This window comes from Dermacentor andersoni, chromosome 1, assembly GCF_023375885.2.
Source record: "Dermacentor andersoni chromosome 1, qqDerAnde1_hic_scaffold, whole genome shotgun sequence".
NCBI lineage: Eukaryota > Metazoa > Arthropoda > Arachnida > Ixodida > Ixodidae > Dermacentor > Dermacentor andersoni.
Genome location: NC_092814.1, coordinates 414,398,540 through 414,425,753, shown reverse-complemented (window position 1 = coordinate 414,425,753; position 27,214 = coordinate 414,398,540). Strand labels below are relative to the sequence as shown.

General features: G+C 43.0%; 1 protein-coding gene across 3 annotated transcripts in view; it reads right to left on the bottom strand.

The window, feature by feature from the left end:
- Positions 1-25,887, bottom strand: part of LOC126518482 (solute carrier family 53 member 1) — a 400,674-nt gene extending 374,787 nt beyond the window's left edge. For 2 of the 3 annotated variants that reach the window (XM_055065054.2, XM_055065055.2), the window contains exons 1-2: positions 25,330-25,887; positions 10,420-10,471 (exon numbers count right to left, since the gene is read on the bottom strand). In XM_055065054.2, the coding sequence (XP_054921029.1) occupies positions 10,420-10,471; positions 25,330-25,398 (121 nt within the window). In that variant the 5' untranslated portion in view covers positions 25,399-25,887. The remainder of the gene's footprint in view (positions 1-10,419; positions 10,472-25,329) is intronic. The other variant, XM_050168268.3, reaches the window with a different exon arrangement.
- Between the last annotated feature and the right edge of the window lie 1,327 nt (positions 25,888-27,214).

Here is a 27,214-nt window from a genome sequence, read left to right as displayed (position 1 = left end):
CGAGTGACGAATGTAGTCGATTAGGAATATTAAAGCTGAGTTAGTCGAACTACCAGTGCGAGAACCTAATTGAGAAGATTGCAACAAATTAAATTTTTTAAAGTAAATATTAGAAGAAAGCCAGCGAAATATGGAAAAAGCCACGTGACGGAGCGTTTGTGCAGTGGTATTGTGCTGCTCTCAAGCGTGCGTTCGGTGAACAAGGTCAGCTGCATCGTGACTGGCGATGAGGACGGGGCAGGGCGTTCTTTGTCTCATCGGCAGCGCTCGGCCAGCAGCATGCATTTTCGCCGTCATCCCATGGGAGCTGGCTTTCTTCACCGAACACATGCTTGACAGCAGCACGATACCACTGCGCAAGTGCTCCGTTAGGTGGCTTTTTTCATATTTTGCAGGCTTTCTTTGCAAACCCAGAAAAAAGGACTACGTGAGACGTATTGTAAAGGAAACAACTCGATCGGTGGTGTAGCAAGCATGTGACGCTTCCTCAGGCATAATGTTCGACTGCCGCTAGGATCGGTGGCATGCTAAGCTCGGCAGGCAACATTGGTCACCGCACCGCAATAAACACCGACGAGCATGGCTGCTCGGCGGTCAGTCATCGTTCAGCACCACCACGCTGCGGAGCGTCCGTCTAACGGAGGGTGCCTCGAGCCCTCCCTTGTTCACGAACCCGGGTGGATCGTGACAGGTGGTTTCTGAAGGTGCTATACAAATCGGCGTGTCATACTTGGGGTCCTCAGCCAATAATTAAGAAGTTGGGTAATTAAACTTAATTAGTTATGTGGAAAACAAAAATTGTCTGAGTTACTATAGGCTATTGCGAATGCGTTCGGTTCAATTCACTTCCAACACGCCTTCCATTTTGAGAGTCTTGGCTCAAGTTATGTGGGTCACTCTGTATATATATGGGTGGGGTTCGGAAAGCTGGTGGGGCCGAAAAAATGAAAAGTTTCCACCTATGGTGTTTAGCATAATACAGCACAACTTGCTACATACAATATGTGTCTTGTTCCCATCTTATGCTTTGCCGTGCAATCTTAAACAATATACAAACATATCATTATTACTGTACCACGGAGTTACACTCCAATCCACAAGAGAAAGCAGGTCAAGCACCTTCTGTTCAATGCCATGTGCTCATGCCCACAATTTGAAATATTTAATGCCTTAAATGGACCCTAAATATTGTCACATGGTGGTGACGTTGAAGAACACAGCAGCAATACTGTGAAAGACAAAACTAACTTTTATTGGGCGAACCTGTGCCCACAAAAACAGGCTACACTTATAGCACAACGATAGCAGCGAACATGGTCGGCGATCGTGGAAAATCTGATCAGCGGGTCAAGCGCGCCGGCTTTTATACATCAGTCGTCGAATGTTCCAGAGTAATCGCTGGGACCCACGTGCTTTCCACAAAGTTCTACATCATTCGCGTCGCGCACACATGCGATCAGATTACATAAGGTTTGGTCACAGACAGCGGATGGAAGCATCAATAACATTCTAGAAACTTCCGATACATGCTGGCGCGTCCTGCGCTGACGGTACAACAAGAAGGTAGCTGGCGTGGACTGGTGAGAAGTTCTTCACGAGCAGGTTGTTTTATAGCATGAATGAAGACAACCCGCGCTTAAATGTCCTAGGGACAACGTCGGTGTTCCTTTCCAAATACTCGACGAGGCCTTTTAGCTCCGGGTCTGCTCATTGCTGTTTAGTGAAGTCTTCCGCGCTTATTATTCCAAGGAATGCGCCGTCCTCGTCGTCTTGCGGCGGGAGATCGATGGGGGCGCGTGATAAGCAGTCGGCGTCAGAGTGTTTTCTTCCGGACTTGTATATTACCGTGACGTCATATTCTTGCAGTCTGAGGCTCCACCGCGCCAGCCGTCCTGAAGGGTCCTTTAAGTTAACTAGCCAACACAACGCGTGATGGTCGCTGACGACTTCGAATGGCCTGCCATAGAGGTAAGGGTGGAATTTCGCTGCAGCCCAAATGATGGCGAGGCATTCCTTTTCAGTCGTAGAATAATTGCCTTCCGCTTTTGACAGCAACCGGCTAGCGTAAGATATCACCCGTTCAAGTTCGTCTTTCCTCTAGACTAGGATGGCACCGAGGCCTAGGCTACTGGCGTCAGTGTGGATTTCGGTATCGGCATCCTCGTCGAAGTGTGCACGTGCCGGCGACGACTGCATGCGTCATTTGAGTTCTTGACATGCATCGGCCTGCGGCGTTTCCCACTTGAACATTTGGTTCATCACATTTGGTTAGATGTGTTGGCGGCTCTGCGATGCGTGAAAAGTCCTTTACAAAGCGCCTATAATAGGCACACATGCCAAGGAATCTGCGGACTGCCTTCTTGTCGATTGGCTGCGGGAACTTTGCGATGGCTGCTGTCTTCTGCGGGTCGGGGCGTACTCCAGCTTTGCTGATGACGTGGCCTAGGAACAAAAGCTCATCGCAGGCGAAGCGACACTTTTCCGGCTTCAGAGTGAGCCCTGATGACTTGATGGCCTCTAATACTGTCGCAAGCTGCCTAAGATGATCGTCGAAATTTCCGGCGAAGACAACGACGTGATCCAAGTAAACAAGACACGTCTGCCACTTCAATCCTGCTAACACCGTGTCCATGACGCGCTGAAACGTTGCAGGCGCAGAGCACAGTCCGAATGGCATGACCTTGAATTCGTAGAGGCTGTCTGGCGTAATGAAGGCGGCCTTTTCGCGATCTCTCTCGTCGACTTCTATTTGCCAGTAGCCAGACTTGAGGTCCATCGACGAGAAGTATTTAGCATTAGAGAGCCGATCCAATGCATCGTCTATCCGTGGAAGGGGGTATACGTCCTTCTTCGTGATCTTGTTCAGTCGATGATAATCGACGCAGAAGTGTAGGGTTCCGTCCTTTTACTTCACCAGGACTACAGGAGATGCCGACGGGCTTTTCGACGGCTGGATGATGTCATCGCGCAGCATTTCGTCGACTTGTTGCCTAATAGCTTCACGCTCTCGCATAGAAACTCGGTAAGGGCTCTGGCGGAGTGGTCGAGCACACTCTTCGGTTATTATGCTATGCTTTACAACTGGTGTTTGTCGAATCCTCGATGACGTCAAAAAGCAGTCTTTGTATCGTCGGAGAAGACTTCTGATCTGTTGCTGCTTACTCATAGGAAGACTTGGATTCACGTCGAAGTCTGGTTCGGGGACTATGCTCATCGGGGGAGATGCGGCAGAATCCGAGAGGACAAAGGCATTGCTCGTTTCCACGATTTCCTCGATGTACGCGATTGTCGTGCCCTTGTTGATGTGCTTAAACTCTTGGCTGAAGTTGGTTAGCATAACTTCCGCTTTCCCTCCCTGGAGTCGAGCAATCCCTCTTGCGACGCAAATTTCACGGTCGAGCAATAGATTGAGAGTAGATAGAGCTTCCTACAACAATTGCTAGAGGTAACTCTGGTGTCTACAGGAGCTTCAGGAAGGGTGGTTCAGCCGGCATGGGAATGATGGCTAGTCCATGGATTTGCCCAAACTGGGTCCTTATGACTTCAAACAGCTTCTTTGAAAATTACATTTACAGCAAATGTACTGTAATAAATTAATAAATACACACAAATAAGATTGTCCGACGCCTGGATTCGATCAGAGGACCTCTAGCACAGAAGCCAGATATAGTAACAACTACAACATGGGCGTAGATATCAACAGGCGTAATAAAACAGGAGCAGTGACAGCATCGATTGTGCATCTGCTAAACAGTTCCTGCTTCACATTGCAGATGTGGCGCCCACGAAAGCCCGAAAACCGTATCAGCATCGCTGGTGAACCGGCCTGCGATAAAGGTGACGAATGACTGAGCTGGGCAACTGCGCAAAGCCGGATCGTTCCTATTGAAACGGCGCCAGGATCTCATGACCAACTTACAGCCTATAAATACAGCAATGCTCTGGAGAGACATCGTTTGGCAGCAGTGACAGCATCGACTGTGCATCTGCTAAACGGTTCCTGCTTCCCATTGCAGGTTAGCATTCTTTTCTTTTGCCTCCTTAAACCTCTTCTGAAGTTTTGCTGTCACTGCTGCCACTGTGTACCAAAGTGTGTCTCTATAGTGTTTACCCGGTTGTGTTAAGGTTTGCAAGTGTGCCTAGTTAACTGTAAAAATGGCTTCTAGCAAGACTGACGCTCTGTCAGATATTGCTAAAGCCTTGGTTGAAAAGGCGCCAGCTAGCATTGAAGAGGTATCAAAGGTGCTCGTTGAGATGACCTCTAAATTTATTGAAGCAATGGGTGACCTAAAAAAGATTTGAGGTCACCCAGTCAAGTTTTTAGGGGTAATATTTCATGAAAATCTTCGATGGACAAGTCACGTGAATTTTATAAAAGGTATCATTGCTAAATCAATTGGAATGCTAAATAGATTTCGGACGTTGTTGCCAATAAGATTAAAACGGCAACTTTATTTTAGTACTGTACATTCCCGTATGCAATATTGTCTACTAGTTTGGGGGGTTACATCAAAGTATAATTTGGAACGCCTACACATAATGCAGAAGTATACGATTTATCAAAACCTATCTCGTCGTGATCATACATCCCCATACTTTGCCGAGAACCGGATACTTGACATAGAAATGGTATATAAACAGCGTTTGTTGAAATTGATATTTCTCGAATTAAAAGCAAATCGCGACCTGTTTTTTCATACATATACAAATACAGAGACACCATATTATTTCAAAAATAAAAACTTTGTAAAGATTAAAACGAGAACTAGATACGGTGTGCAATTATTAAAATGGCAAATTCCGAACCTACTGAATTGTTATCCATCGTTTTTAGATACAATGGAGAGTGCTCCCTCCTTGCTTGCCTTCAGAAAACTAACTAAAATGTATTTCCTCCAACAGTTGTAATTTTGTTGTACATTTGTTTTGTTCTCTTCAAGTCCAATTGTAGTCCATTGGCCTTAATAGTTCTGTGTCTTGTTGATGATGAATGTGTTAGCTAATTCTGTCATTCTTCCTTATCTTGCTTTATCGTGTTTGATACTCTGTACATGCATTTTTATTTGTATGTGTTTGATATTTTGCAGTGTGTTTTGAAGCATGTTGCGCTCATGTTGTGTGCTGCGTGTGCTGTCTGGTGTCAAAGGCCTAGTCAGGTGGCTTTTAGTGCCGCCTTTTGCCTTGGCACCAAGACAAACCGCTCTTGAGCGTTGTTTTGTCAATAAACAAACAAACAAACAAACACAGCAGTACAGCAGGCGCAATAACCTTGGATTAAAAGGTATACCAAAGGCTGACAATGAAGACGTCCTCGGAACAATTGGAAAAGTCGCATCTTCTTTGTGCGTCCAGCTTTCTGACAGTGACGTTCACGTAGCTCACCGCGTCCCATCGAAGAACAATGCGCCTCCAAACGAAGTTATGAAGTTCACACCCAGATCAGTTCGTGACAAACTGTTGAAGGCAGCCAAAAAGAAGCAACTGAATACAGCCATGCTGGGTTTTCAGAATAGCGATCCAGTTTACATAAACGAACACTTGTGCCCCGAAAACAATATCTTGCTTGGAAAAGCCATCCAACAAAAACGAGAGAAAGGATGAAAATTTGCATGGGTTTCTGAGGGGAAAATACTAATGTGGAAATCCGAGAGCTCCAGAGTAGTGCATCTAACACGTGAAGAAGACTTAGCAGAAACAGTTTAATTATTGTTATAACTGCACAGCCTATTCGTTAACAATGGCTTATTCAATCAAAAAGATTAACAATCTTTGTAGAGCAAAATCTACATCAGTTCTTCATTGTAATATCCGTAGTATTAATAAATACATAGACTTGCTTTCTGCTTTCCTGTTGCTACATGCACATTCGTTCAGTGTCATTGCAACAACTGAGACGTGGCTGCGGAAAAGTGAAATAATCAGTCTTCCAGGTTAAAGAACAGAATCAAACGCGCGCGACTCACATTCACGCGGGGGTGGCATTGCATTGTTTGTAAAACATAATATATCGTATTGTAAAGTTGCAGCGGCCACATATAGTTGCAATGATATTGAATCCCTTTTCATTCGGCTAGAGTGTGACGTCGTCATTGGTGAAGTTTATCGGCCACCTAGCAGTAACCTCGCAGGATTTCTCTATAAGCTGGAAACAATTTTCTGCGCTGTGTCAAAGCAGCGAAATGAACCAGTGATTATAGTAGGCGACATGAACATAAACACGTATAACATGCATAACCGTGGCTATAGCTATTTGTTGCAATCTTACAATTATCGTAATTTAATTACGTCACTGACGCGTATAACTAAGGGATTTGATTAATTGTCAACGCATTAACAAATGTAGACACGGGGGTCACCGGAGGCATTTACCTAGAGCCAATTTCTGATCATCTACCTATCTTTGCCGCTTTAGATCATCCAACTAGTACCAAAGAAATAAGAAACAGCATTGCAATGAAAATAGATTACAAGATATTACGAGAAGAAATCCTTCACATTAATTTCAGTGAAATTTCGAACGAGGATATCGACACTGAAATAACTAACCTAATTGCATATCTCAATATCGCCGTAGATAGGAGTAATCGCAAAGTCTCGAAGGGTCGACATGATACGCCCATGTGCCCTTGGATGACAGAGCACATACTTCAAACACTTAAGACCAAAGAATACTGGCATGACAAATGGCGTCATAATAAAGATAATATATACTACTTACAGCAATTCAAAGTACAGCAGAATAAGTCTGTCGCTATGATTCAATCGCGCAAAAGGGCCTATTATGCTCACCTAATTACACAGACCGCTGGTAACACAAAAAAGCTGTGGGAAATTATAAACGAAATCATAGGAAAACAACGCAAGCTAACTGTGCTTCCCGAAACCACTGATAAAGACGTTGTAGAGAATTTTAACACATACTTCGCATGTATCGGTCCATCCCTGGCTGAAAAGTTTAGTGAATCAGAAAATATATCTATCTTGCAGAGTCCCTCCCGTACCTAACACTTTCGTTATGTATACCATTTAACTTGAAGAAATGATGGCAACAGTCAGTAAGATGTCAGCCTCTAAAGCCTCTGGACTAGATGGTATTTCTATTGGAATGATAAAAGAGAATATAGATATATTAGGGCCAGTACTGTGCCATTTGTTTAACCACTCTGTGAACTCCTCTAGATATCCGTCTCAGCTGAAGATTGCTAAGGTGGTCCCTATCTTCAAAGATGGAGACCGAAATGACCCTTGCAATTACAGGCCGATATCCATGCTCAGTACCATTAATACTATATTTGAAAAAATTCTAACGCATCAGTTAAAATTTATTGATAAGTACAAGGTTATGTGCCCACAGCAACATGGCTTTCGTCCGAATCATTCAACTTTGTCAGCAGTGTTAACGTTAACTCAAATGATTAATGTAGCTTTGCAAAATAATATACTTGTGTGTGTCATATTCCTGGACCTAAAAAAAGCATTCGATACAGTTGATCCCGACATACTCCTACATAAACTACAACATTATGGTTTCCGCGGTAGCTCATTAGATCTTCTTACTGACTACCTTCATGAACGAGTGCAAGTAGTCAGAATGAACAATGTTACATCATCACCTAAGCATACGCGCACTGGAGTCGCTCAAGGATCCGTCCTTGGACCCCTTTTATTTTCATTATACATTAACGACTTCCCACTTATTTTTGGTACAAGTGAAGCCCTTATGTACGCCGACAACACTTGTATTGTAGTAACAGCCAATAACATTTGTGATCTGGAAACTAAAGCAAACGAAGAGTTGAAAAAAGCAAGTGAATGGTTTTCAATGAACAAACTTAAGATTAACGTTAATAAAACCAAATATGTGGTATTTCAAACGCATAACAATACCTTTCCTGCTAAATCATTAGATTTAGAAATAAACGATTTTCCATTAGATGAAGTCAACTCATTTCAATATCTTGGCCTGATTTTTCACAGCAATCTGCACTGGCAAGAACAAATAAACGCAGTTTGTAAGAAGCTCGCATCAGGATGCTATGCACTCTCACAATCACAGCATAATCTCGATACTAACACACTGCGTATTTTATATTTCACACTCATCCATAGCCATAACACATATTGTAATGAATCATGGGGTACGAGACATACAAAACTTATCTTGAACCTGTACTCAAACTTCAAAAACGCGCCCTGAGAATAATTACTCATTCATGTTACATAAACCAAGTCTGACTTTAATAGAATGAAAGTTTTGCCGTATGATAAGATACACGAATTAAGAATTGCCGCGTGTGTTTTCAACATTGTTAAACACAATCTGCCTTTTCATGTTTCTATATTTTATTAATCTTTTTGGGCGACCAGAAATCAAACGTGCGGTAATTTTAATCTTCATCCAACTAAAAATATTTACGAACAACGTTCGCTACACTTTTCAGGGTCAAAAATTTGGAATAAACTACCAGCAGAAATAAAACAAGCAAATAATTTTTCATCCGTGCTGAAGAAGTACTTGCTTAGCCTCAATAATGCTTTTCAATGTTAACAATCATGATGTCCTTTCTTTTCTTTAACAAACTCACTGACACCTGTTGAACATATCTTGGTGTTTCGATTTTGTCAAGATTAATAATGTATGTTCATAATAATGCAGGAACTTGCCTGCAATCCTCCTAACTAGTGTATTGTGTTTACTTAGAAATGTTTAATAGTATAACATGCTTTTCACTGTTTCGCATTTCATTGTGTACGCACGTGCAATTTAATAGTATGCAACGAATATGTGTATGCACGTGATTTATCTTATTTGCTTTGTACTTGCAATCGTTATTCATTTTTCATTGGACCCGCAACTAGCCTGTGGCTATGGGTCCAACCAGTTCTGGAATTTCTGTATGTTCTATGTCTGCAAATAAATAAAGAATTGAAAGAATTGAATTGAATCAAGACTGAAGGGGCCAGACAATTCTTACCACTGTACAAATCACTCAACAAATGGGGTCTCTAATGCATAGCGTTCCTTACAAAATTACTAGAGGGAACTCGGGTGCTATTGTGTACGAGAGCTGCAATACAGTGATTTAAACAACATGCAACTCACGGGTAGTACATGAATTCACCTAAAATTTGTCCTCCTGGCATCAAACAAATTGGTCACTTTGCAAATTGATCATTTTGAACCAAATACTATTGAAATATAAGTGCAATAATTTTGAACGATTATGCATTCTGACAGGAATTTATCGCCCTCATGCATTTAGAAAAATATGATTCCCTTTAAACTTACAAAGACCATGAATAATAAGTAAGGCAACAAGAACATCTGTAGCCCAAACACGAAGATTAAACAAACTACAATATAATAATATACAAGACAATGGCCTTTTACTTCTACTAAAACTGATGAAAGAAACTGCAAAAGCTGCCCCTCAGAGCAGCTAGACAGAAGCCCACCTGCACAATGAAATCGGCAATTACTACCAGTCATTCACACGGTAGCTGTACAATTGCAGTGCCAGAGTTCCCTTTAGTAATTTTTGTAGCGGGAAAGATTGTAGTGGAAAGATAGCGGCAAAGGCATGGAACGACTCCTTTCACAATCACGAAACAGTATATCTATGATCAAATATAGCCGAGCACCTGAGACCCTGCGGCCAGCTACGAGTTAAAGCATGAATGTTAAGGTGAAAGCAGTTTAGTTGGTGGCCTGAGCCTGCAGACCTTTTTACAAACACAGCTTAGAAGACAGGGCAGCTAAAAATTCTGTCTTTTTACCTGTGATAATAATATGCTTACAAGCAGGAGGGAGGGGGGTTACTCTGTGAGTGTCCAACCTAGTGCACATGTCCCTTTTGTCTGCTGCTGAAGTTCTGATTAGCTGAGTTAGGGTACACATGCAGGATACAGCGCCCCCCCCCCCCCCCCATCTGCACACAAGTCAGAGAGAGGCCTGTACACAGAAATTGGGTATTTAAGAGGTATGAAGAGGCAGCGAGTAGTTCAGTCGGAAAATTGGGATGGACACCACATTTCTGGCAGAAACAGAGCATGCCAAAACATGAGCCCAGTAAATGCTATCACCATTAGTAAGTGTATCAACCCTGGAAAGAAAGGGTGTCGAGTGCAGACATTTCATGGGCAAATAAGTTGTGCAAGGAACATTAAATATGTGCCATTAAAGATAAATACCATTAACTCTGCCTATATGACACCATGTGAACGACATTAAGACGTGAATCACTTAACATAGCGTCGTGCACTTATCCGATACGGCCATTCAGCAGTGGATAAGCGCACAATCACAAAGCCAGCGGTGGGAAATTCCAAGACAAAATCAGCCACCAACCATTAATCTTGAGAATCAAAACGCTGCTTGGCTATATAAATGCTGCATAAATCGCGAAGAGCAAAGCTCACCTTCGGCAGATGGGGCTCTTTCCACCGCCCCATAAAGCATTGTCTTCATTTCCTGAGAAACAAGAAAAAGAGGAGGCTAGTATAGAAGGCATACCTTTAAGTGTTTCTGAAACACCTTTTCTTGAAATATCAGCAATACGCGGGAAATAGGGATGGTCGTTTAATTCATTCTTTTGATTAACGATTAATTGTTCATCACTTTATCCTTTACGTGATTAATCGCTTACAATGCAGTTTTTTTTCATCAACTACTCGAAATTTTTGAGGGTCACATTAAAAAGGTTGAAATAGAGTTATCTACTCTTGCAAGACCCTATTTTAATGTTTGAGAGGTGGAACCAAGTTAGAAATGCAGTGTATAAAGTTTGATAAAGAATAATCTTTAATTTGTTTAAGACAAGATCATGTTGGCACTTGTGGCCTTTGAAAAGAAATAATGTGTGTTATAAAAGGGTACTTAGAGCAGAATTATACAAGACATTGACACTAGTGAATCCCTGTACAGTACAAGAAATAATAAAAATGGCAAAAGTGAATGGTGATGTCCAACTAAAATATGAAAGCAATTGCAATATGCCCAGGGGAAAAGAAAATTACTGGTTTACAATTTTAAACCGTGCTCCTTTCTACAGAGATAAGCAATGTCAAGTGGCTAGGATGTTTGGGTGAAACCAACACTTTCTTTAAATCACCACACAACCAGCATGTGAGAATAGATGCTCGGATGTTACAGATATGCTGATATCAACATGAACATTTGCAGCTAACAACGATTTATTATTGCCACTAATACATACTAATTATGGAAAACAATCTGGACATTTCATAACATTGTCTATTTGGAACAGCCTCCCACTAGATGTCAAGCGCTCTTTGTCTTTAGGTTTTTTCAAGGAAACATTCACTTTTCTACTAGATAGCCAAAATAATCCACATAACTAAGCTATTCACTTCACCCCTGTGCATTTCTTTTTCCTTCTTTCTAGTTTTTTTCACTTGTAGCCTTTATAAATATTTTTGGTTTGTTCTGTTGTGAATGCCTTAACTACTGTTATAATTCTATGATTAGTTATTGATTTTATATTATTTAGCAGTTTGTACTACATTTACTTTGCATAATCTTCCACTTAGTGACTAATATATTACTGTTTTACGCTGTATATTTGCACAAATGTATACATTTTCTGACAGCAGGTCCGCTTTCAGCCACATGCTCTGGGACCTCCTCCTGTATACTTGTGTAAGCATGTATATACACTTATTAAAGAAATAAACTGAAACTCCATCACAATGTCAAATGCATCCTCTAAACCGACATGAATGCTGTGCCATACGTTTAGTGCACTGGGAGTGACACGACGATTAACAACTAGGTTGCAATAACATGCCTTGAACTGCAAGGACATTTCAAGCCTCCACCTTCGGAAGCAGCGTGTCGGGGAAGCGCACGGCTCGGCATCACTCGGGACTAGCAAAAACAGTCGACACTTGCTCTACCAAAGTCAATGCTCGTGCTCTGCCATTCTAGTACGACATCAAAATTTTCACGCCACTCTGTCAAACTCTAGAAAACTATTAATCAAACCTGTCTAATCGATTAAGTCGATGAAATGAAAGGTGGACATTGATGACAATTCATCGTTTTGCGGGATACTTTTAATCAATTAATCATTCATTGATATTACCAACCGTAGCCAGAAGGAATGCAATGGATTTCAATGAGTGTATTCTCAAAGAAATTCTTAAAAAGGATCTGCTCAACTACACTTCATATATTTTTTTTATTTTTTAGTGCCAGAACCACGATTTGATCATGAGGAATGCTGTAGTGGGGGACTCCGAATTAATTTTGACCCCCAGGGGATCTCTAACGTGCCCCCAATACACGGGACCACGGGTGTTTAGACATTTCCCCCCCACCGAAATTTCATCCAGCACCCTACTGCTTAGCAGCACAACACCGCAGCCGCTAAGCCGCCGCAGCGGGTTCAACTACACTTCTTCCTTTTGGACTGAACAAGAGTATCAGCTGCCCATGCTTGCCCTCTAACCCATAATGACATCTTGTCTCCAGACACCATCATTTCTATCAGTCTTTTTTCATTCCAGTGGTTGTTGCATAGCCCTTAGTTTTCTCTCACCTTTACGTCCTATTCTTCAAATTTCAGCCCCATAGGGCAATGCAAACGAATGCATTGAATTATATACCTTCTTTTTTCTCATGGATATCAGTGAGCTGCTGTTGATAATTTGATAGTGCATGTAGTATGCCCCAAGCAATTTTTGCTAATTTGCATATGCCCTCCTCATGATCATGGCTTCATGCGTAACCTTGCGTCGATTTCACTAACAACAGGGAGGGTTACAAGGTGCCAAGTTTTACCGAATCGAGGACCCACAAAGTGACTTTTTCTTCACCATTTCAGAAAGCGCTTGTGAACAAGTCCTACATCGAAAAGGAATTGAGCCAGCAACCTCATGCTCAGCAGTGTAATGCCACCATTCTTGACACAACAAGAATCAAAATAGAGGGCGCCAGTCACTGCACAGCAGAACCACAACCCTTAGGAATAGTGCTGAACAGACATTAGCAACTTATTTTACTCATACTTCAACCAGATGAACAGCAAGAAACAAAAAAAAAACAAGGACACAGTTGCCCAACCAAGGCACGCAAGCTTACATAATACGTGCCAAGGTTCTCTGCAACCACAGCCGTTCAACGCTAGACTGATAAAAGAACGTACAATGTGCCGCAAGATTCGAGAGCCTGTTCTTTTTCTTCGTGCCGACAATGCGCACCCCTTGGCAACTGTTCAAGAGAAACGACAGCCGATAAGCGCCACAGGCGCTTATGTGACAGCGAGTGCTACATCTTCGCCCTTTTCTTTTACTTGAGCAATGAGGACCTAGTGCTTAGAAAGTTTTGCACGACATTACTAGGCTCTCTTGTGTCTACATGGTGGCTCGCAGCAAAGCACAACAAAACAGATTGCAGAAATACTAGCAAATGAACAAGCCACTGAGAGACCAATTTACTGTTCCGAGCAATGGGCATTGTTGCCTGGAACAGTGCTCTGTACATGACTGAAAAACCCACGAAGTAACATTCAAAAAGACTAAGTAGAATTGTGAACCTCAAAAATTTCTCAAGCAATTTACAATCTTTGACAACGTAAAAAAGCAGGCGCTTTAACTGTTTGAAATGTCATTGCCGAAAAAAAAAAAAGCTAAAACATAAGTGCATCTTTAATTCTGCATCATGTCACGGTTATAACACTAAGTAACACAGCCAGTGCAAGTTTTATGGCTCTTTTGAGTTAAAAGAGGGAGGGGGCTCAGCATAAAAATGAAGTGTATACCAAGAGCAGTACTAAGCTGCTAACAGAAAGCAGAAGCAACATTTTAGGCTCAAAACTTACGATATGGCTGTGGCAAATACTGCCTTCACTTCACTTTATTTCCTTAAAGACCCCACAAGGGAGTGTTACATAAGAGGTGGGTTGTACAAAAATGTTACTAATGCCACAGGTTTTTAATAAGACAGGCATATGGATACACTTTGAATAAAACGTGATGGACAGGTGATTGAAACAATGTCGTGGGGAAGGCCATTCCAATCCGAAGCTGCGCGGCAAAAAAATGATGCAGAAAAAGTAGTGGTGCCAGAACGGGGTCGGGTGACTTGAAGTGGATGGCCCGTGCGGGGGGAAGTGCGCACGGCAGGAGCGATGTAAGGTGGATGGCTGAAAGAACTGTGATAAAACTTGTGGTAAAGTGATAGTGTGGTGGTCCTGCGGCGAGACGAAAGAGCGGGCAGACCAGATTCATTTTTAAGGGATGACACGCTGATATTGTATGAATAAGAATGAATGAAGCGAGCAGCACGATTTTGCACTGCTTCGATAGCACTGATCAAATAAACTTGGTGAGGGCTCCAGATTGGCGATGCGTACTCAAGTTTGGGCCAAATTAGCGATTGGTAAGCCAAAAGTCTTACGTGGTAGGGTGAGTGACGCAGATGACGTTTTAGAAATCCTAATGATCGGTTAGCCGATAAAATGATATTCGTGACATGGGTGCGCCAGGAAAGATCAGGGGTTAGTGTTACACCAAGGTATTTATAGGATTCACTTGTTTCAACTGGTATGTTAGCGATTTCATAGGGAAATTGGAGCGGGTTTTTGCGGCGGTGGAAAGAAATTAATTTACATTTGTTAGGATTAAGGGTCATTAGCCAGCGGTTACACCAGTCGAACACTTTATTAAGATCATTCTGTAGGGCTATTTCATCAGATATGTTAGTTATTTTGCGGTAGATAACAGTCGTCAGCGAACATGCGAATGTTACATGATAAATTGTTGTGGGCCAATAAAAAGGGGGCCGAGGACAGATCCCTGCGGCACGCCGGACGTTACAGGGAGCGAGTTAGACTTGACATTGTTAAGGGAAACAAACATAGCGGTTACTCAGAAATTGGGCATCCAGTTTAGAACGTCGGTTGGCAGATTTAGTTGAGAGAGCTTCATTAGTAGACGCTTGTGTGGTACTTTATCAAAAGCCTTGGTGAAGTCAAGAAAAATAGCATCTGTTTGTAGGTTAGTGTCGAGGTTAGCATGCAGGTCGTGAAGAAAAAGGGTTAGTTGGGATTCGCATGAGAGGCCTTTTCGAAATCCATGTTGAGAGGGATTAAAAAAGCTGTTAGAATCAAGGAACTGCATGATCCGAGAGTATATGATATGTTCCATGAGTTTGCAACACACAATGGTTAGAGATATGGGGCAGTAATTTAACAGACAGTCTCTGTTGCCTGCTTTGTGAACTGGAATGACCTTCCCACACTTCCAGTCGTAAGGGACTGCCACCTGACAGTCCGTATAGTCACATTAGGAAACATACTTTTGAGCCTTTCTATTTTTGTATGAAACTAATAAATGAAGATGGAATTCTGTCCTTTCTTAGCATCCCCCATTGATCACCTAGTTTTCAGAGTGACAGGAACAATGTCAATGACAGAAGAGGACTTCTTGGAATGTAAAAGCAGCCTAACAGGATTGCTCTCCCTGCAATTTCTGTACCTCTAGGTGTTACTTTGTAACTTGTAAGCTTTTCATTGCTTTGCATATCTCTTCTGGTTGTTTTAATTATACCTTATGCTCTGATTAAAGTTAGTGCTTGTTTTTCTAATAAAATGTATAATTTGTGGTGTAAGTATGGATTTGAACCAATGAGCCCCCTTTAATATCTTACTCCTTCCAGACTGGTTTGAACAAGCAAGTTCCTGCATGTATTAACACAGCTGCTTTGTTTCAACACATTCTTTTCTTGTTACTGTAGTAACAGTAGCCTTGAAGTGAAGATTCTCTGCAGCACTCATTTCTTCTAACCATCATACCTTGCTGGTGAAGCAGCGCACTGGCACGGCAAAGACACACAAGAATACATGACACTTGCTAATGCGTGTCTTCGCCGTGTCCGTGCGCTGCTTCACCAGAAAAGGTATGATATTTAATCACCAACTAGCCCAACTTTCCACATTACTGATCTTCTAACCAATGTTACTTGCTTAGGTACTTGATTACTTTGAAAAATGCGTCATGGAACCCCATGAAATCATGTAGCCTTTCTGTCATCTGCCACGCCCATTCGTATATCTGCCATTTGTGCAGCCATAGAATAGGCAATGGAGGGAATTTGTGTGCATCATGGCCCAAGATCAGCACCAACCCATCTGATCAGTTCAGTTCAGTTTACTTTCCTTAAATACCCTCGATTTCAGGGGTGTTACATAAGGGGTAGGTACAAGATTCAAATTTACACTCATTCAAGTAACATAAGTGCGCATATATATATATATATATATATATATATATATACACATACATAGTATACATATTCAGGTATATGCACACATGTATACACACATGTTAACGCCTACATATGTACACGTACATACACGCATGTAAATACAAACAACATATATAAGGAAAAATCAAGTACAACGTGGTTGGAGATGGTCAGTAAAAATACAGATGGGCAGATTATATTGATAATGGCAGGGCGGAGGCCGTTTCAGTCTGCCGCCATGTGAAGAAAAAGCGAGGCTAGAAATGTTGATGCTTGTGAACGTGGTCGTGAAACCTGCTGCGAGTGGCTGGTCCGGTATGATATACGCGCTGCGGGCATTATATAGGGTGCTTGGTAGGACTGTAAAAGAATTTGTGGTAAAGGCAGAGGGAAGCGATGTATCGACGTAAAACGAGGTCTGGAAGCCCAGATAGTAATTTCAGTGACGTGACGCTGATATCATACGAGTATGACGAATGGATGAATCGAGTGGTGTGGTTTTGTACAACTTCAAGAGCGTCGATGAGATATGCTTGATGCGGATTCCAGACTGCTGAGGCGTATTCTAGCTTCGGTCGTACAAGTGATGTGTAGGCAAGTAATTTTACGTGATTTGGGGCTTTCCGCAAATTATGTTTTAAGAAACCTAAAGTTTTGTTAGAAGCAGAAATGATGGTATGCACATGCGTACACCAGTCGAGGTCGTCTGACACAGTGACACCGAGGTATTTATAGGTGTCAGTTGATTCTAGAGCCAAATTATTGTGTACACAAACGTCCAAGGATTATGGCTGCGGGTGAACGACATTCTTTTGCATTTGTTGTCGTTTAATGTCATTAACCAAGTGGTACACCATTCTGAAATATTAGCAAGGCCACTTTGTAGGGTTACCTGATCTGAGTGTTAAGTACGGTGCGGTAGATAATACAGTCATCCACGAACATGTGTATATTACAGGATACATGCAAAGTTAAGTCGTTGATATAGGTTAAGAATAGGAGCGGTCCAAGAACCGATCCCTGGGGGACGCCTGACGTTACTGGAACCGGAGTGGATAGGTGGTTATTTATAACAGTAAGAAATTCTGTAATCCATGTTAAGACAGTAGGATGTAAATTTAGCTGGGAGAGTTTCGCAAGTAATCGTTGGTGAGGCACTTTATCAAACACTTTAGCATAATCAAGAAAGATTGCGTCAGTCTGTAGATCACCATCCAGGTTAGTGTGGATGTCATGCAGAAAAACTGCAAGCTGTGCTTCACATGACAACCCCATGCAGAAGCCATGTTGTGAAGGATGAAAAAATGATTACTGTCAAGAAAATTTATTATGTGGGAGTAGACCACATGCTCCACGATTCCACAGGGGACGCTTGTTAGAGAGATAGGGCAGTAATTAAGTGGGGAATTTCGGCTACCTGACTTGAAAACCGGAACGACCTTCCCTGTCCTCCAGTCTGGAACGATTCCTAAAGAAAGTGACTGTGAAAAAATTAGGGTGAGATAAAGTGAGAGGTTGTGTTTGGTGTTTTTAAAGATTTTGGTATTAATTTCGTCCATTCCAGCAAGATGACAATTTAATATTTTCTATTGTGAATCAAATTCCATTTTCACAGAAATTGATCGCTGACATGTCACAATCAAAGTCAAGCAAAGGTAAACAGGAGGGTGCGGTCACCTCACCAGAAAAGACTGTAGCGAACGTGGTGTTGAACAAGTTCGCACAAACCATGTCTGTAATCTTTTCATTCAGATCACTGGCGAGTACTATTTCCCGCAGTTCGTCGTCTTTCAGTGTTTTCCAAAACTGTTTGGGATTAGTTTTTGAGCAGCTTGGGCTAAAACTAATCTAAGTGGTAAAATGAGTGCTTTGCTTGATGTAGAGCAGAAAGGTAGTTTTTATCTGCTTCGTAATATTTCTCCCATGCATTTGGAATACCAATATATTTCTCCCATGAACCCGGAATAGGCGTTTCTTTTTATTTTCAAGCCTTTTTAATGTTTTCGTAAACCATGGTTTGTGACGACTGGTTCTGAAACTTACAAATTCATCTGTCACTTTCTTCAGCTTTTCTTTAAAGCATGTCCAATTGGTGGTGAAAAGAGATGATCCCTTTCTATTGCCTCCCTGTCTTGTCTAGTAGTCTGCCGAATCCTTTAGGCTGGAAACAGCACTACATTTAACCAGCCCACCCAACAGCTTTATGCTTGCTTACCTCAGAGGCCATTATGTGCATGACGTCTCTCCATTGCCTGGTGTGCACAACAGGTCGGCACAGAAGGCAAAGGGAATGTGTTATATGTGAAGCAGTAGTTTGTAATTAACAATAACCTACAAGTGTTCAGTTCTACAGTGTTCCCTTAAGCCTCTTCAAAGAGCTTTTCCTACAGTGCATTCCCTGTATACACGTCGTGCAGTCATATGCACACTGCTTAACCAAGGTACCTGAGGAAGAGGTAAGAGGTATGGTATGTGCAAGTCCCTGTACAGCTGGTGCATGTGAAGTGTTTGTTTCAAGCCAGAAAAACACCCATGCACCTACTTCTTTTTCTTTCTTTTCTTTTTTTTGTAAAAAGCTGAAAAGCAAGGTAACACCCTCCCCACCCTGTGGATGGCCAGCACCACTGCACTGTTTTTAAACGTTTGTCACAGCCTTCCTACCCCTCCCTTTCCTCCCATGGAACCATGCTATTCTGAAGAAACACTTTGCTCTCCTTGTTTTTTTACAGGCAAACACAAATGTATGCATATACACAGGATCTATGGTTAACAGTCCTCACTAGTACATGGAAGTGCACCCCTACTTTGCTGAGCCATAAATGTTCACGGCCTTCGCATTTTTCTTTTTAGCCTTAACATAAATTACGATGTCAAAATGTAATACTAGAAACAATATTTGCACAGTGCCACATTGACGGTATTTGAAGTGATACAATGCACGAAGCCAGTGAGATCACCCATCACAAGCCTCGTTCTCCATAGAATTAATGCGTAGAGGGGAATCACTTTGATCGGCATGGGTTTGGTATCTTTAAAATGCCGTTACAAATTACATTACTTCGGCAGAGCACTTGGAATGAACATTTAATGTTAACATAACAATAATAACAATCACCGCACTGCGGCAATTCTTGCAAGGCGATTCCCAGACAGCCACCACTCACGTTGTTTGAACAGCATGTAGTTTTTGCCTTAATTTGATATTTTCTTAAGGATCTGTTATAAACTATCAGTGTTTACAATATTCTTGATGCACTCATTACTGATGGTACCATTATAGCAGTAAACACTTTTCCAATTGCCCTTAGGGATATATACCAAAGCTGACATGAGATGTAAAACTTAAAGGCAAGCTGCTGGATTACAAAGTGAACTGACAAAAAGACTCCTCGTATGTAATCAGGTTTTCTTACAAACATTACCAATAACGACACACACACACATGCATGCACAAAAAAAAACACAAATAGGTTAAAGTTAACCTCAAAGTGTCCTCAAACAAAGCAGTGCACATTCATAAGACACCATAAAAGATCATGAGGCTAACTGCATCACAACAAGGTAACTGAGCAGTCATTTTCAGCTGAGAAACACGAATGTTCAGTTGCCTTTCAATACTACTTTGAATGAATGACATCGGAATTTTACATTCAAATCATTATCATCATCAGCCTGGCTATGCCCACTGCAGGGCAAAGGCCTCTCCCATACTTCTCCAACTACCCCCAGTCATGTGCTAATTGTGACCATGTTGTCCCTGCAAACTTCTTAATCTCATCCGCCCACCTAACTTTCTGCCGCCCCCTGCTACGATTCCCTTCTCTTGGAATCCAGTCCGTAATCTTTAATGACCATCGGTTATCTTCCCTCCTCATTACGTCCTGATTATGCCCATTTCTTTTTCTTGATTTCAACTAAGATGTCATTACCTCGCGTTTGTTTCCTCACCCAATCTGCTCTTTTCTTATCCCTTAAAGGGAAGCTGAAGAGTCTGTCGAATTCAATAAGACGCTCATATGCGGATGCGGGAACCTTATAAACCATGTAGGTAAAATTTGTTTTGTTTTTTTTTCAATTAGGAGCGACGTAATCGTCGGTTGAAATTGCGCTGTAGCTCCGCCCCCCGTCGAATGCCGCGCGCTGCTGCTGACGCTGACGATGCGAGCGGAGACCGGAAACTGCGGTGTTGCGACGTCAACACTAGTGTTCCGTTCCTTCGCAGCGTCCGCAACCGTGCCTCACCGCGCTTGTTTTTGCGTGCGTGCCATCGTAATCTGCTTTGATCGACCCTGCATTCCTTTGTTGGTGCGTCTGCGTGTATGTAGAGTGGTAGTCAACGTGCGTGGTAGTCAACGTGAGTGGTAATCAACGTGAGTGGTAGTCAACGTGGTAGTCAACAGATGAAGGTCACTACACGTACTGCATGAACCGGGAAGCTTTTCACGCGTTTAAACCGTCTTTGTAGATTGCCGACAGCTTTGGACAGCGCACAAATGCCGACGATCGCATCCACGCTTACGTTCCACGAGGAGGCAAGCAGGAACACAACACTACAGTTGTTTGACCGGAAACGAGCTCACTAGATCGGCGAGATCACTAGATCGCTTTGCAAAAAACATACTCGCCAAAGAGCATTTCCAACACGAGGAGATCCCAAGACTTTGCTTTCGTTCGCGTCGAAAGCACTGCTCGCACCAGCATCGTTTGCTTCTTCGAGACGCCGGCTCTTCGCAATCGGCTCGTACATGTAGGGAGTAACGCCGAACTTCTCAGAAAAACGCAGCCTCTCTAAATTTTCCATTACCGTCTCAGAAAAACAGCACCAAACTACCTGGCACAGCGCTTCATGTGTAGCGGCAGCGGTCGGTTACTAGTGTTGACGTCACGAGGCGCCCGACCAATCACAGGCGGAAACGAGACGCGCGAGCTGGGCGTGTCTGCTGCTGCACTTTCCGTCGAAATAAAATATATTTGCGCTTTCTTTCGCTCAATTTCGATACGATATTCGAATTCAGAGGGTTGAAAACCATTATGTACAGATGTTCACCCATTTTTTCTGGAAAACCTTTCAGCTTCCCTCACTTACACCCATCACCTTCCCTTACACCCATCATTCTTCTTCCATAACTTGTTGCGTCGTCCTCAATTTAAGTAGAACCCTTTTCATAAGCCTCCAGGTTTCTACACTGTAGGTGAGTACTGGTAAGACACAGCTGTTATACACTTTTCTCTTGAGGGATAATGAACCTGCTGTTCATGATCTGAGAATGCCTGCCAAACGCACCCCAGCCCATTCTTATTCTTCTGATTATTTCAGTCTCATGATCCGGATCCGCAGTCACTACCTGTCCTAAGTAGATGTATTCCCTTACCACTTCCAGTGCCTCGCTACCTATCATAAACTGCTGTTCTCTTCCAAGACTGTTAAACATTACTTTCGTTTCCTGCAGATTAATTTTTAGACCCACCCTTCTGCTTTGCCTCTTCAAGTCAGTGAACATGCATTGCAATTGGTCCCCTGAGTTACTAAGCAAGGCAATATCAGCGAATCGCAAGTTACTAAGGTATTCTCCATTAACTCCTATCCCCAATTCTTCCCAATCCAGGTCTCTGAATACCTTCCGTAAACACGCTGTGAATAGCATATAAGAGATCATATTTCCCTGCCTGATGCCCTTCTTTAGCAAGATTTTGTTGCTTTCTTCATGGAGGACTACGATGGCTGTGGCGCCGCTATAGATATCTTTCAGTATTTTTACATACGGCTCATCTACACCGATTCCGTAATGCCCGCATGACTGCCGAGATTTCGACTGAATCAAACGCTTTCTTGTAATCAATGAAAGCTATGTATAAGGGTTGGTTATATTCCGCACATTTCTCTATCACCTGATTGATAGTGTGAATATGATCTATTGTTGAGTAGGCTTTACGAAATCCTGCCTGGTCCTTTTGTTGATAGAAGTCTAAGGTGTTCCCGATTCTATTTGTGATTACCTTAGTAAATACTTTGTAGGCAACGGACAGTAAGCTGATTGGTCTATAATTTTTCAAGTCTTTGGCGTCCACTTTCTTATGGATTAGGATTATGTTAGCATTCTTCCAAGATTCCGGTATGCTCGAGGTCATGAGGCATTGCATATACAGGGCGGCCAGTTTTTCTCGAACAATCTGCCCACCATCCTTCAACAAATCCGCTGTTACTGCTGTTACTAAATAGGGCACGTAATTTTGTTCAAGATGGCTTGATACAAAGAAAGCTCCCGATTACAAACTGCACTATTCATACAGCAAATAAAGAAAAAAGGGAAAAGCACATAGCTTCTATTTTATTACTTATCGACGAGCTCAGCCACAGCTTCGTCATTACTGGAAATACCAGCTAGCCTGTGCAAGTGATAAGGGATGCGATTTTCATAGCGATTACTTTTTCCTGATACTAAATGCCTTATGGTACTTTCACATGAATGAGTGGTCAAGCAATGCTCTGCCTCAGGCAGAGCGCCAAATGCAGCCAATCATTAACACGAAAAGGAATTAGCATTGAAAAAGGCGTCGCTACAAAAATAGTGGCCGAGAATAGATGTGAACTGAAAGAAAAAGAATAATTACACTGGACAAGTGCACAAATATAAGCTGTATGGCTACACGTATGGTAATTCCTTTGGCACAGCTCTCCGAAATTAAATGATGTTCAATTTATGTGATTGAACTGCAACATGACTTACAACAGCAGCATATCAATCTGACCCTCACACCTCAATGGGTCTCTTTTCTAGTGGACAAGGGTGGCAAACACATGGCAAGCCACTGCTATGCAAGAATTTTTTTTTATCTTGTGTATACATGATGTTCCAAAGCATTTGACCTCAAGGCTGATGATTTCCAACTTGTCCAAATGTCAGCCATACCAAGAAAGGAACCCTTACATGAGACAACTCATGCAAATGACACACATATAAACACACACACAAAAAAATCTAATACGTTTAGTAGGTGAGTCTGCTAATGGCACCCCGTATGACCCCCCTAACAAGTATGAGCTCAAAGTGGTTTCAGTAAACAGAATCTCTCTCAAATGTGCTTAAGATGATGGCAAATCATTTCGTTCAAATGGCCATATTTGAAAGAATGTTCTCCTGCAGGAGTGTCAATGTAGGGCTAAATGTGTTATGTAAGCTCCCTTCATAATACAAGCATGTAGGTCAGTGAAACATTCCAGACAGTACTAGCAACATAAATACTTACTAAAATGCTGACATATTTCCCTGTCTAGCCCCACTGCTCCGAGCTACACCAATAAATTCAACTTGGAGCAGTAACAAAGCTTAAGCAGTGCACCCAAAGTATGTACAGCTGCAGTTAATAATAAGCTGTGAGGTTTAATGTCCTGAACTCTTCGTTAGCAAATAACAATGTAGTGGAGAGCTTTGGATTATAGATAGGGGCGGCTGTGCCTTTAAACAGAAATGTTCGGAGCCAACTTGATGCGTGCTGCAGGCACACAACTTGGTTGGCCTAAACTGCTAGAACGGACAGCTTTTCAACAGTTGCGATCGCAAAGCTTCCTTCATCTAAATGAAAGTTGCTTTTTACAAATTTATGGGTTTTAGACATCGTGCAGAGACACTTAGCCATGTGCTTGTTCCAGTTAGAATGTTCCATGGCAACTGCCAATTTTACATAATTTTCCACAGCTGCATTAAACTGAAACGTGACTCGCAACTACTGTAGCATATCAACCTGGTCCTCGCACACCCTTAGGATGACAGAGCTCACTGCTCTTTGATAGAACATTTAGAACGGACGAGGCTGGTAAAGTTAGCGGCTAGGCACTCTGTGGACTGATGGCGAGCCGTAAACAGTACCACAATAACGCTCGACATCGCCGCGGCAAAGCATAGCAACAGCGGCGGAGTGTCGTAAGCGCGAACTAAAAAACAATCCTTCGACGAAGCGCGCCAAGCGCTACGCACGCTTCCAAAGCTGCAAAAGAGCTACGCCGGCGAGCGCGTACAGCGTGGCGAAACCTTCCTTAATGCACTCCGGTTCCAGCTAGCGGCAGCGATCCATCATAGCCAGAGTAACAACCTCCACAAGCGAGGCGCGAGAAGGAATTTGCGTTTGCTTTTATCCACTGGGTCCTGACACCCGTCGACGGTCGCACTTCAACCGGCGTACAATGAAAGGAGCAGCAGGGCGCTTGAATGCGAGTACAGTAGCTAGCTGGGCGAGTCGGTATATCTTCATAACTATTACACACAGCGCGCACTAAAAAACACGGACGCAGAATAGACAAACACGCGCTCTATGCGACCTCGGAACTCAGGCCGCGAGAGAATCGCGCGGTCAGGAAACGAGGACGTCGGCAAGGCTCCCCGAGTGACGACGTCACTGTAGCCCGTTGTCGAGATGACTTCAGCGACAAGGCAAAACGAAATAGCACGGGTCAAGAAATTGGCTACACGCGGTGCTCGCGAAATTCGCACGAGTCCTCAATCATAACGCGCTGCTACATGTGCCTCAACGTAAACAAAGACCCGGGATTTCGATGTTAACCCAGTTGTCACGCTCGAACGAACGTGGCTAAGCGAGCGCTTATTAAGGAAGCTGTCAAAGCGAAGAGCTCTGGCCCATTCAGAATGGACACAAACGCTTGACAAAGCAGCGATCCTGTGCAAGAGGTTTCAGGTTGGCAACTCCGTGCGGTATCGCCAAATTAGCGCTACGCGACAAACGGCACATTTGTCAGAGTTCCGCAGACAGAACTCGGACCAGTGTGCCAGCGCTATAATTATACGCGCTGCGAGTGTCAAGCATTACAGTGTCCACCTCAACTTTCGTGTAGATTTCCAATGCACCAAGCGTTCGAAAAAACGCGCCTCGAAGCCTCATGGCGACAAGCGACGGACCTGTCTGCAACAAGAGCTTCGAGGGCGGCAAAGCTCGGACACGCGACGCGAACAGGAAGAGTGCGCGCGAGAGTAACGGATAAGCGTACTAGGACGCTTCTCCAACCACACTGTAACAGCGAGGCGCCAGTACGCGCACCGTTCTCTCACCTCGTACAATATGTACTGCTTGCGCCACTCGGGCGTGATGTGCGCGGCCAAATGTTCAGTGAATTTCATCTTGCTTCTCAGACCAGGAAGGGTGACGCAGTGATGGGGTTGGCTGCGGACGTTGTGACTTCCACTGTGGCACGAATGCCGCCGTCTCACGGCGTAGAGAACGCGACCCCACGGTGCACAACACCTGCATTTGAGCCGATAACGACAGCGGCCATGTTGGTGTTTCAGCTGTTTTTCATCCCGCACCGAATGGAATGCGCTGGCTTTCTACATCACTTGTACCTGCAGAAAAAAGATGTTTTATAACTTATTGGCCATTTGGTTCTAAAATACATATTTATGCCTAGGTTTGTTACTTTTCGGTAAGATCAACTTTGATTATGTAAAACAAAAACAAAAAAAAACATGCGCGGGAAAATTAAACATGATTGCGACGATTCACGTCGAGATGTGCTCGCTGCATGCTGCTGGTAAACGTACAACAGCATGAACAAAAGCAAAGTCCTGTTGTTGACTCAATTTCGACCAAAATTATGCTACATCTCAATGAAAATTTAATTACGTTACCATTTACCAGAGTATCAAATAGGCACAGGTCGGCGCACTCGCTCGCACTCACTCGCGCTCATTTCAAAGGCGTGAGTACGAGTGAGTGCGTGAGTGTGAGCGGAGGTGAGTGCGAGTGAGTGCCAGTGAATGTGGGCGGAGGTGAGCGTGAGTGGATAACACTCGACGTCCTGAGAACGTCCTCAAAAGGTAAAAGCGTCCTCGTCCGTTCTGCGTCGTTCTGAAGATTTCCTGAGGACATCAGTTGCAGTTATCCTAGAATTCTCCTCAAACGGACGTGCTCAGGATAACAAACCTGTGAATCAGTTGGAAAGCTGCTAGTTCTGAAATAAATGCTGTTTAAGTGTAGATTACGAAAGACAATTAAAAATAGCTGGTTATGTAAAATGGTTATGAAGTTACGATGATAACCTAATTATGACGTTTTGCCTAAACTGAAAGAACACCGGCATAAGTCGTCAATTAAATTTTGGTAAATGAGCTATTTTCCTTAGCCGTCTCCCTTACGGACTGCTCGGTAACAAAAAATAATAATAATAAGCGTTGTAAAGAATAAAATTTTGTTCAGAATCGCCACCCCGGCGCTTTTTTTTTTTTTTTTTTGGCCGCTGGCAACACTGGGATGAAGTCAAGCCAAGCCCGAGCCTCGCATTCTGGCGTGGCGCTCAATCAAAAAGGAGCACGGAGGAAAAGGAGTCTGAGCGGATGACTCGGGTACAGTGTGATGGAGGTCAACAGGGACGTGTGCGGAGCCGGCTCCCGGCCTTTTGTGCAGGATGGCATTCACTACAGTGGTGACACTGGCAAAAGGATAGGGGGCAGGATGGGTCGCCAGGCAACAGCTTTTTTAGGGGGACCCAGAGCCCTGAAGGAACCAGTGTAAGCGTAGACGATTCGAGGCTGGAGCTACAAACAAGCAAGCATCGGTACTGTAGGGGAGGCAACAGAAGTAAGCACCAAAGCTAAATTAAGTCACACATAGGGTTCATTAACATACAAGGTGGCAGAAACAGGCTAAAATGAGAGGAAATCGAAGAGCAACTAAGGCAGGAGAACTTAATGGTTTATGGGTTTGTAGAGACACATCTTAGGGACATGGAACAACCGCCCTGTAACCCTGATTATGCATGGGAATACTGCAACAGAGTGCAGGGTAGCAAAAAGGGCGGGGGAATTGGAGCACTCATTCATAAAAATACAAATTGGCAAAGGGTCAAACAGGAATGCAAGGAGCATTTATGGCTAAAAGGAAAAGTAGCGGGGGCGAAAACACTTCTAGGCTTTGTATACCTTTGGACAGGATCAAATG